Genomic DNA, 10,011 nt, shown 5'->3' on the forward strand with positions numbered 1-10,011 from the left:
CTCTCTCTCTCTCTCTCTCTCTCTCTCTCTCTCTCCGTTAGTCTCTCCGATGGCTACCTGTTCTTATCTTCTCAACCACGTCCAGATTAAAGGTACCAATTAAAACTGGTTTTCGTTCTTCCTGTTTCGGAGTAGCTTTCTGTAAGATTTCATTGTTTTGTGTTCTTGATTTCCAATTTGTTGTAGGATGGCCCTCCACGAGAAGGATATCCAAGCTTGGAAATCTCAATCCTATTGTGAGTACCCCAGCTCTGTTTTTCCATTGCAAATTTGAACTTGGCCAACTTTCTTGAAGCGAATAACTTCTGCACACCCGTTTTCTCTTCATGCACGCTTGTGTTTCGTTGCAAATTGAATTCAAAGGCAAGAGCAGTGTGCTGGAGAAGAAAAAGAAGGGTGTGCGGAAATCGCTTCCCCTCTAACATCGGCCATGTTCAAACTCTATTCATATGATTTCAACGAACTCTTTTCCATCTTGTCAGGAAAGCTTCAAGACAAGAAGTGAAAGGCAGCCAAGGCAAGGACTCCTAATTGCACAATGTTCCTTCTGTTTGGTCCAAGTCGGAGCTGCTTCTCCTACCGCTCTGTTGTCATTGAAGCCATCTGATGATATAGATGCAGTTTCAAACATTTTCCGCATCGGTCCGCCGAGCACGCCACAGAACGTCTCAAATCTAATGCACAACTTGGTGCTGGCAGATTTGGACCCTGCAACAGCAAAGCTAGCAATCGGGTTTCTGGGTCCATTTTTTTCGCTGTTCTCGTTTCTCTTCATAATAAGGATAGTCATGTCCTGGTACCCAAAACTTCCGGTTGGGAAGTTCCCGTATGTGGTGGCTTATGCTCCCACGGAGCCGATTCTCGTGGCAACCAGAAAGGTGATCCCGCCGTTGGGCGGTGTGGACGTTACGCCGGTGGTGTGGTTCGGATTGATTAGCTTCCTAAATGAGATATTGGTAGGTCCTCAGGGCCTTCTTGTTCTCCTCTCTCAACAGCTTAGCAGCTAAGCATACGAGATTAGTCTTGTGCAATATATGAGAACTGTAATTTTTTTGTGGAAGAGTGAATAATAAACTTCGTCGTTGCGACGTTGCCTGTGTTTGTGGTTTCTTATAGCCCGACTGTCGAGAGACGAAAATGTCTACTCATGGACTCATGGACTCTCCGAGTCGAAAATGGCGGAAATTCAAAATGTGAAAGAAAAGTTGTCGAGAAGCATGAGCAAATGCGTTGCAGCAGGTACACAATAAGTAATAAGCACTGTTGCTTTGAAAAGTCGAAACAAACATAAACCGAAGAAACAAGTCTGATATGCCAGTAAAACGATAATGACAAAATGGACCAAACTAAGGCCACAACACACTATCAAATTTTGAACCAGAATTTACGTTTTGGTTCACAGAGATGCAACCCAAAATTCATATATCCGAAGAGCAGTAGCCTAGGGAGCGAAGAAAACCATCACCACATACCATTCAGTTGTATTTGAAGAAGGCGGTTCTAGTCTAGATGTCTGCTGTAAGGAAGTTCGCGGACAATGATACCTGGAAAAGAGATGAATGTTAACCCGAGAGGCAGAGATAGCAAGAGAGAGGGAGCAAGGGATTGATTTTGAATCCAAGAAAACACCTTCTCGCCGGGTTTGAATGGAGGAAGACCTTTAAAAGGACATGTAGCGCATCGAAAAGCATCCCCTAGTCCACACTGCAGGTCGTAATTTTCAGAGCAAAGAAAACAAAACTGAACCAAACAATAAAAATACATCAAAAAGCAGATGGATGAGAAACTAGAGGACATACACTGCCACATTGCGACTTGAAATTGCTCAAATCTACAGTGGAGCCTAACTTCTCTACTTTCTGCTCTTCTTCGGCTCTCCCACATGTGCAGTTTTTACAAGCTTTCCTTGTGCTTCCAACTTCGCAATCACTTGCTGCACAAGCACATTGTTTTAAAGATATACAAAAATTACATTTGACCCCCAAAAGAATCTCATAAGGCCGACAAACAATGAAGACAATTCAAAATAACATAATTTTGAACCATGATGTCTTACATAGCAGCTGGGGTTTCTTTAAGTCCTCTTCTGTTAGTAAACTATCTTCATCAATGAGATCTGAATCATCATTGATCTGAATTTTTGGTAAAGTTTTTGTGGTCTTTTTTAAGGCAAAAGATGAACCAATCTTCCAAGAAGGCTTTTTAGCCTTGACCTACAAAGAGAGAACAAAATTAAAGCTCAAACGACTAATGTTAGCTATGCCAAAGCATATCCCGTGATAAATGAACATGGATACATATTACAAATTTTATCAAAAGCATCCCATCAGCAAGTAAAATCCAAGATATTCTTTTCCTTTTTGTTAAATCATGAAATGCTAGAGTAACCAACAAAATCAGAGATAACAAACGTCCATTGAATGGTATTCTCATGTGCTACCAAAAAAAAAAAAAACAGCAGTGCACCAGTGCAAAAGACTTGGGCAATTCATATACAGGGAGATTGATGACGTGGGTAGAAGAGATTCAATGACACGCCTACAAGAAATTAAATGGAGAACATAATGCTAGCATGATTGAATGACAGGAGAAACTTCACACATAGGATCCTAACTAGACCCTGATAATGGTCCATGTAGCAACTCCAAACAGTTGGAGTTAAGGCCGAAGTGAGTTCAACTAAGTTTTGTGTTATTTAGTTAACAGGCAAGGGGGAGGATTGGGAAACATAGTTTTAGGATGGTAGTAACACAAACTTACCCCAAAAGATAACTCAGATGGTAAACTTGATTTAACTTGAAAAGCTTTTGCTTCTAGAAAACCAGACAATAGTAACTTGCGCTCAATAACGGAGGTGGTCTGCAATAAAACCCAAGTCAGATTTCTCATTCATGCCAAAACAAAATCTATAATGTCACCATGTGAACATTAATTACCTTATCTGTTTCCCCTTTAGAAGCATCAGATATCTTGTAAATTAGAACTGTCCCACCAGGCTTCAAGACTCTTGAGATTTCCCCTAGCAACTGCTCATTTGGAAATTCAATCGATCTACAAAGAGTAAACACAATATTGACAGTGGAAGGCCCCACCGGCAGCTCATCTGTCATGTCATATACCAAAACAAAATGAGATGAACACTAAGTTTTTGGCTACTATGTAAACTACGCAGATGACAAACTAGTGAGAATTAAAAATAAATAGCTAATCCTAGACCGGTAGATCCAACATAAAAACTAAGCAATTGACCATTGGATGCTACACAATACTGCCCAATATGAAATATCAGAATACCGAATACGAATCTGGTTCATAAGTAGCGATTTAATCAAGCAATGGTTTATAAAACAGCTTTGTAATCCACGGAAACATATTGAAAGGCACTGTCGGAGAAAAAGCGTGAGGTAAATAAAATAATACAGACAATACTACATTAAATCACAAAACCGAATAAGAAACTTACTTGAAGAAGACAGAGTGACAATTTGAGGTTCACACTTTTCGGTCCCGAGCTCCCTTGATGCATCAAAAACTAGACCAACCGGTAGAACTCCATCATCCGTAAATGCCAGCACAGATCCCTGCAGAAACCAAGTCAACATATTTCAGTGGGCAAATCAACTGCTAAGATAATACGACGAACAAAATCATCTATGAATCTGAGAAAAAAAGCTTAGTTCTTGAAATTTTGAGGCTGAAGAACTAATAACAGCTGAAACAAACACAAAATCAAATCGATAAAATGACAAATAATAAAGTCAGGTTCTTCATTCTTAAATTAAAAAATCAAAATAAAAAATTGCAATAAGAGTCGGAAAGGTCGATTAATATCTAAAGCTTAAAAGTACTCAGTTCTTTTGTTTTTTAATTTCGCTTTCAGTTTTCTGAGCAGCCAAACGGTCATGAATCGCAGGGAAAAAAATCGCAGTAAATGAAAAATCGAAAACACAAACGCATTGCAATAAGATCTAAGCAAGCAATTGCAGAACAAGGAAGATAATTGAGATCTGAAAGGGTTTAGACCAGAGAAAACTGACCATGGCGTCGAAGGAGGAACAGATCTTCAAGCCCTAAAAGCAAAAACCGCAGCGTATCGATTCTTCTACAGCCCAGCCAACAATGCCTCGTGCTTGTATTTGTTCGCTGCCGACTTCCCTTTTCTCTCTTGCGTTCGGCGATTTGGCAACTTGGTACGCTGCGTGGGAAGTATTTAAAAGGAATACGTGGACGATGGAGTATGGAGTATGACGTGTAAACCAATTCGTGAGCCGGGCACACTTGGCCGCGCGTGGGCCTTCTGGATCCTTGACACGTGTTTACAATTATATGGAAAATTACGGCTTTTTCTTATTTATTTATTGTCTAGGGCTTTTTTTTCTTCTGATTTTATGTATAATTAACGTTTTCTTAGTGTAAATAATAAAAAAATAATATATATATATATATAATAAAAATGTATGATTGGTAATGTATTCGTTGCATGAATGTATAGGCATTCAAAGTCAATAATGCGCAGGCATTTCTTTTCTTTTTATGCGCAACACGTAGATTTCTGATCTTTAAAAAAAAAAAATTAAAAACGGAAATAAAAAATATGTGATAAACGAAAAAAAAGAGCGCAGAAATGATTTCTCGTGTTTATGGCCGGATTTGTTTATGGTTCGTTCATCCAAGTGCAAAGCCAGGTTTGGGCAAATAAATCTGCAAAACCAGTTGAGTTTCTTTGTGCTTAAAAATTAATTGAGTCAGCACTTCGTACCATAAAACTTGGGTCACTAAAAACATCCAAAGTCTCGTAATCCATACGACAACACTCGAAGAGAATATCAGAGCTACAACAGCATCAGATGAAAGAAAACTACTAAAATCACACTGACCACAAATCAAGGGAGGAAGGAAAGCAAGAAATCCTAACAGAATCCGCAACTAGAAAATCGAAATCAGTAGTCCACTGACTCATCAACCTCGGCAATAGGAGTCTCGAGGATGGCTTGCTCCGCTTCCTGCACCTCTTTCTCGGTCTTCCTTCCCTTCTTGGACTTGTAGTACACACTCATGAAAGTTCCCACAGCACCATACTTCCTCCTGCAGTTCTCGTAATGCCCCGCATCAAACATCCTCCAGAAGTTCTTCTCGTTCAGCTCAGACACAGCATACTGAGGCTGGAACCCGTGGTTCTCAATCAGCCAATTCTCCATCCGGCGAACTGCTTCTGAACCATCAAAAACCTCACCCCTCAATACCGGGCCCGGTGCATAGTAGACACCAACATCTGTGTACATCTGAGAGTATTGCGTGTCTCCCTGTCTACGGTGTTGCTCAAAGCCTGGTTCGGTGTATATCATTGTCTTGATGGGATTCTTGTACATTCTGTGAGGGCAGAGCCAGATGGGGTACACCTATAGAATCAACAAAACAGGATCAACAAAATGGATTATGGAACATGATTAAATTCAAAATGGACTTTCGAGTTTAAGTAAAACAAGACATGTTTACCTCCATCTCATGGTGAACCCATTCCAATGCATCCCCGACCTTGAAAAGAGGAACGAGCATGTCTTGAATGACGTGATTGTCGTGGTAATAGTTTCTAATGGCTTCACCTTGAGTAGCCTTGAGTAGGGAAATCTTGGGTGGCATCATCCAGCCCAACAAAAATCTGAACCACCACTGATCAGCAAATGGAAGGATAAGCTTTCCCTCCCAATAAATACTCCGGGTGTGCCTGTGGTAATAGTCCCTTGTCGGGATGTATTCTACAAACTCCCCTTTCTTTAGTGCTTTCTCGGCATGCTGGTAGAACCAGGGTTTAAACCACCACCCAACTTCGTTAATAACATTGCCCTTCTTCTTCGCTTCTTCTTTTGAAGCATATCTTCCCGTCATGCACACAGCTTCTGTTGGAGTATAAATCATGGTTTCAACAAAGTCTGGAACCTTTTCGGGGTTGTCCTGATCTCCATCTCTCGGGGCAAAAGAATCGCTGTATGCCTGAGCAATCTCTTTCAGATTTCCTACCACAGGTTTGTATGTCAGCCTCATGTATTCCTTGATAGGTATGAGCTTGATCTCAGCAGATACAAGAAGCCCCAATGTTCCCTGAGACCATGGAATAGCATAGAAAAGATCAGAGTACTCATTATCCCTGGTGGCTCTGACAACTCGGCCATCTGCAAGAACAATCTCATAGGCCACAACAGTATCAGAGAACAGTCCATAGATGTGAGAGCTTCCTTCAATTCCATAGCCATTAATGAGACCACCAACAGTAAGATCATCAAACTCAGCAACCACGGCAAGGGCAAGATTCAATGGAACCGTTACCCTGGTTATCTGCCCCATGTTGACTAAGGGCTCAACTTTCGCAATCATTCTCTCTCGATCAATTTCAAGGACATTTCTGAATGCAGACAAATCAACCTCAAAGTGACGAGCCCTCTTGTAGTCAACATTCCTCATTCCAACAGCTATCCACGGTTTTCGTGCTGTGCAAACAAGCCCATCCTTTGATGGGTTCCTGTCTTTGAGTCGTTTTACAACCTTCTGAACATTTTCATCATGTTCCTTTTGACGCCTCTTGTAGGATTTCATCTCAGATCTTACATCCCCGAGGTACGTGAGAAAGTACAAAGTGAAGGAGATGGGGAGAACAACAAAGATAACAACAATCCATCGGAATTGAACAAGAAAGTCCACCAAGGCCGTCTTCCTCTTTGGACGCAGTGGGGTTCCAAGATCCGACATCTTGAAAGCAGAACCCTATTCTGTTGTACGAAAAATATAATTGCTAGTTAGCACAATGGGGATAATATGGCATATACTTTTATACCATATTACATGGGATTAGGCATTCTTTATACATTGCACTATCTGTTACATACATTATAAACAGATTACCCTCACGCCGATTGCAGCAAACCCAAAATTCTAGTAACGTGACTTGGTGACGTCAATGAATGCCACAATACCATATAAACCAACAAATGAAGGAGAAAGAGAAGTATGTCATGAAAAATCAACTACAACCAATACATGGATACAACAAAGATCCTGTCCATCGCCTACCAAAAAGGAATACAATTAAGCTAGGATTAGTACCAAAATTTGATTGTTCCGCAAGTAATATGCGTTACAAATTTATAATTCTCAATTTTTTCAGAATCTTACCAGGCATGCAAACTTTCCTTTTACAGATTACTATAGCTATAGTTGGAAAATCGAGTGTGACAAGTAAACAACTGATAAGGACATACAATTAGAGTTCCAGAATAGATTTTGTTTCCACATAAAAGTTAGCGCAATTTGCATATGATGAGTTGTCAGATTTAGAAGTTACTAGAGTTGGAAAACACGAAAGCATTTTACTTCAACCTCAATGATTACACGCAAACAAGAATTACAGCCCAACAAAGCTGAAGAAAAAAAAAAGCTCTTCCTTCATATCATCTGAAGGCTTTTCTTTTTCTAAACGACTGTTACAAATTTACAACCTCAACGATTATTAGTTGCTGTAAACATACATCGAAAAATAAAAAACACAACTTCAGATACAATGTGCATCAGATCGGACAAACAGCATCGGTGTAACCACGCATTCAAGTGCAGTTTATGTTTATCACATGCTTGACAAGAAAATTGATTTGCCAAAACTAAATCTTAAATAATAACTAGAGATAGTGAAATCAGTTTCAAAACACAAATGAGAACATTATCCGATTTCTACGAGATCCATTAGTTAATGCGAGACCTCGCACCTATAAGTGGAGAGGAATGTCACTATACCGTCTCCCCAGAAAGACCTTTAATTTGAATATCAAGATCTACTTCTCTTTCCAAATAATTTCTTTATTACAAGCGATATCACTACTTTAAACTAGAGTAAGGGGAAGAGAGGGTGAGGTTTTAAACCCGAGAAGCTGTGACCTCATTACACTCAACAAAGTCCAACAACCTCCAATGGAGACTACAGAAAGACTCAAACCACATTGTCAAAGCTCCATTTTCTCTCGTTTTCTCAGGAAACAAACAGATCTCAGCACAAAAACACACCCCACAGTCAACCCCCAAACATAAAAAGAAACCACCTTTAAACAAAAAGTCGTAAAATTTCAAACTGTAACGAAGCGGCTAAAATCTAGCAGTAATCAAAACACGAGAGTGAGAGAGAGAGAGAGAGAGAGAGAGAGAGAGTACCTGAAGGTGCCGAACCACTTGCAATGTCGGAACCGTAGAGGAACCGATTTTTAAGGGCAAAATCCCGAAGCACCAGAGCGAGTGACAGAGTGACACTACGTGTGTGCGGCCCAATGCATTTATTTATTTTAAAAATTATTTGCTGAAACAATAAAAGTTTATAAAAATGTAAAGAAAGTGAAGTGGAGAGGACAAAACATTGAAGAGCCCGAGACATCTCCAGTCAAGCCCCATGTTCCCCGAGGCATTGAACGGATTAGGATACTCTCTAAATTCTCTTTTAAGAATCCCGAAAATTTTCAATTCATCTTCGTTGTTCCTCGTACATCATACGTTAAAAAATTAATTTAAATATTTTTATTTAAAATTAAATATGAATAATATTTGATGAAAACTGACTGCACAATATACAATGAACGGATACGATTTGAGAATTTTTAGAATCCTTACAAAGAGAATCCGAAGATGATTCTTATTCGCATTGAATAACTTAGTTAAAAGATTTTTTTTTATTATTTATAAAATAAATTAAGCTTAAATAAGCTAGTTAAATGACTAATTTTTTAATTAGAAAACTAATTAAAAATGATTTGAAAACTTTAAGTTTTCATCAAAAAACAAAAATGTATTGTAAATTAATAGTATCAGGAGTAACTTTTTAGAGTAAAAATATCATTTTCATTAAAAGTGAACAGTATCAGGAATATTTAGTTAAAATTTCTTTTTTTTATTTTTTATTTGTAAACGGTGATAACTCAACTTAGATAGAATGAGAGAGTTAATTTTTTGCTAAACACTAAAAACTATATGCGCTTCAACTAAAAACTATATGCGCTTCAACAGAGGAAAAAGAACTCTAGTTGTTAAGTATAGGAAATATGATATTAAAATATTTTAACTTAAAATAACTGATATTGTTAAAAAAAATACGTTAATTCTAAAAAATATTTACATTTTTATTAAGATTTAATTTTTTAAATATTTCCACAATAAATGGTTTCAATTATTTTAAAGGATAACGCTAAGGATCCCTAAACTAAATAATATGAAAGTTGATAATTGTATTTACTTAAATGTTGATTACACTCAGTGCCACGGTCTGGTGATATTCCTCTTCACTTGGAAGTGAGAGGTCTTAGGTTCGAATCTCTTGGATGGCGAATTCAATACCAAATTAGGTTGCCCATTGTGTGGCTTCGCTGAACTCATCCTCCTCTTAATGTAAAAATATCAACATACTAAAAAAAATTATATATATATATATATATATTAATTAACGTGCTTATTTATTATTAATGATACATTATTTAATTTTTAAATTTAATCTATATAGTATTACTCTATTTTAAATACACTTTTTAACGAGCTATAAATTAATATTTAAGTCAATTAAACACCTACAATAGCTAAACTTTAATTAGTATTGTTGATGATGATCTCGGATGGAAATCTCCACCAACTAAGCCATTAAAGATTGGCTGGCTGTCATGTTTTGGATTCAAGCCCACCGACCATGTGCCACTCCCCCATGCCGTGCTATGCCCCCTCTTTTTTTAAATATTATTTTTTCTTTCCAATTTTCTAACGAATTTCACGCTTCCACTTCTAACCGCATGATAAAATGAATGAACATAAATCATGTAGTTCACATTTTAAATACCCGACAAATGCTGTTACACGTGTGACCCAACATTTTTGAAATTTTATTATGCACTTAAAATTTATAAAACACAATAAATAAAAAAACAAATTGTATAACGCATTTTTATATGGCTTGGCTATTTATTTGTTCTCGGAGAGTGATAATATTAATAGTAA

At 37.9% G+C, this 10,011-nt stretch overlaps 3 protein-coding genes across 5 annotated transcripts; 1 reads left to right on the forward strand and 2 right to left on the reverse strand.

The window, feature by feature from the left end:
- The first annotated feature begins 10 nt into the window (after positions 1–10).
- LOC103451473 (protein COFACTOR ASSEMBLY OF COMPLEX C SUBUNIT B CCB3, chloroplastic) lies at positions 11–1,088 on the forward strand. The gene is made up of 3 exons (XM_008390871.4): positions 11–92; positions 187–236; positions 483–1,088. The coding sequence occupies exons 1-3, from the start codon at positions 50–52 to the stop codon at positions 1,005–1,007; spliced, it is 618 nt and encodes a 205-aa protein (XP_008389093.2). The 5' UTR covers positions 11–49; the 3' UTR covers positions 1,008–1,088.
- A 130-nt stretch (positions 1,089–1,218) lies between these two features.
- LOC103451472 (anamorsin homolog) lies at positions 1,219–4,218 on the reverse strand. Its single transcript, XM_029090923.2, has 8 exons — positions 4,038–4,218; positions 3,464–3,581; positions 2,937–3,103; positions 2,761–2,859; positions 2,057–2,213; positions 1,800–1,933; positions 1,630–1,704; positions 1,219–1,544 (listed from the first exon to the last, which is right to left on the reverse strand). Exons 1-8 carry the CDS (start codon positions 4,038–4,040, stop codon positions 1,506–1,508), a joined length of 792 nt encoding a protein of 263 aa, XP_028946756.1. The 5' UTR covers positions 4,041–4,218; the 3' UTR covers positions 1,219–1,505.
- A 500-nt stretch (positions 4,219–4,718) lies between these two features.
- Positions 4,719–8,469, reverse strand: LOC103451474 (delta(24)-sterol reductase). Of its 3 annotated transcripts, XM_070810676.1 has the most exons (5): positions 7,337–7,472; positions 7,168–7,238; positions 6,882–7,061; positions 5,497–6,764; positions 4,719–5,399 (listed from the first exon to the last, which is right to left on the reverse strand). In XM_070810676.1, exons 4-5 carry the CDS (start codon positions 6,742–6,744, stop codon positions 4,941–4,943), a joined length of 1,707 nt encoding a protein of 568 aa, XP_070666777.1. In that variant the 5' UTR covers positions 6,745–6,764; positions 6,882–7,061; positions 7,168–7,238; positions 7,337–7,472; the 3' UTR covers positions 4,719–4,940. The 3 variants fall into 3 exon arrangements, with proteins under 3 accessions (XP_070666777.1, XP_008389095.2, XP_017192642.2); XM_008390873.4 differs by lacking the exons at positions 6,882–7,061; positions 7,168–7,238; positions 7,337–7,472 and adding an exon at positions 8,194–8,469; XM_017337153.3 differs by having other exon boundaries at positions 6,882–8,168.
- Between the last annotated feature and the right edge of the window lie 1,542 nt (positions 8,470–10,011).

Source organism: Malus domestica, chromosome 13 (genome assembly GCF_042453785.1).
Source record: "Malus domestica chromosome 13, GDT2T_hap1".
In the NCBI taxonomy this organism is placed as follows: domain Eukaryota; kingdom Viridiplantae; phylum Streptophyta; class Magnoliopsida; order Rosales; family Rosaceae; genus Malus; species Malus domestica.

Bases quoted from the DNA above. Each gene is read 5' to 3' on its own strand.
- LOC103451473 (XM_008390871.4), top strand. From the start codon at position 50: ATGGCTACCTGTTCTTATCTTCTCAACCACGTCCAGATTAAAG. The intron at 93-186 runs GTACCAATTAAA...AATTTGTTGTAG, and splicing joins CAACCACGTCCAGATTAAAG to GATGGCCCTCCACGAGAAGG. The intron at 237-482 runs GTGAGTACCCCA...CCATCTTGTCAG, and splicing joins TTGGAAATCTCAATCCTATT to GAAAGCTTCAAGACAAGAAG.
- LOC103451472 (XM_029090923.2), bottom strand. The intron at 3,104-3,463 runs GTAAGTTTCTTA...ATGACATGACAG, and splicing joins TGTCACTCTGTCTTCTTCAA to ATGAGCTGCCGGTGGGGCCT. The intron at 1,934-2,056 runs GTAAGACATCAT...GTGCTTGTGCAG, and splicing joins AAAGAAACCCCAGCTGCTAT to CAAGTGATTGCGAAGTTGGA.
- LOC103451474 (XM_008390873.4), bottom strand. From the start codon at position 6,744: ATGTCGGATCTTGGAACCCCACTGCGTCCAAAGAGGAAGACGGCCTTG. The intron at 5,400-5,496 runs GTAAACATGTCT...TTGATTCTATAG, and splicing joins GGGTTCACCATGAGATGGAG to GTGTACCCCATCTGGCTCTG.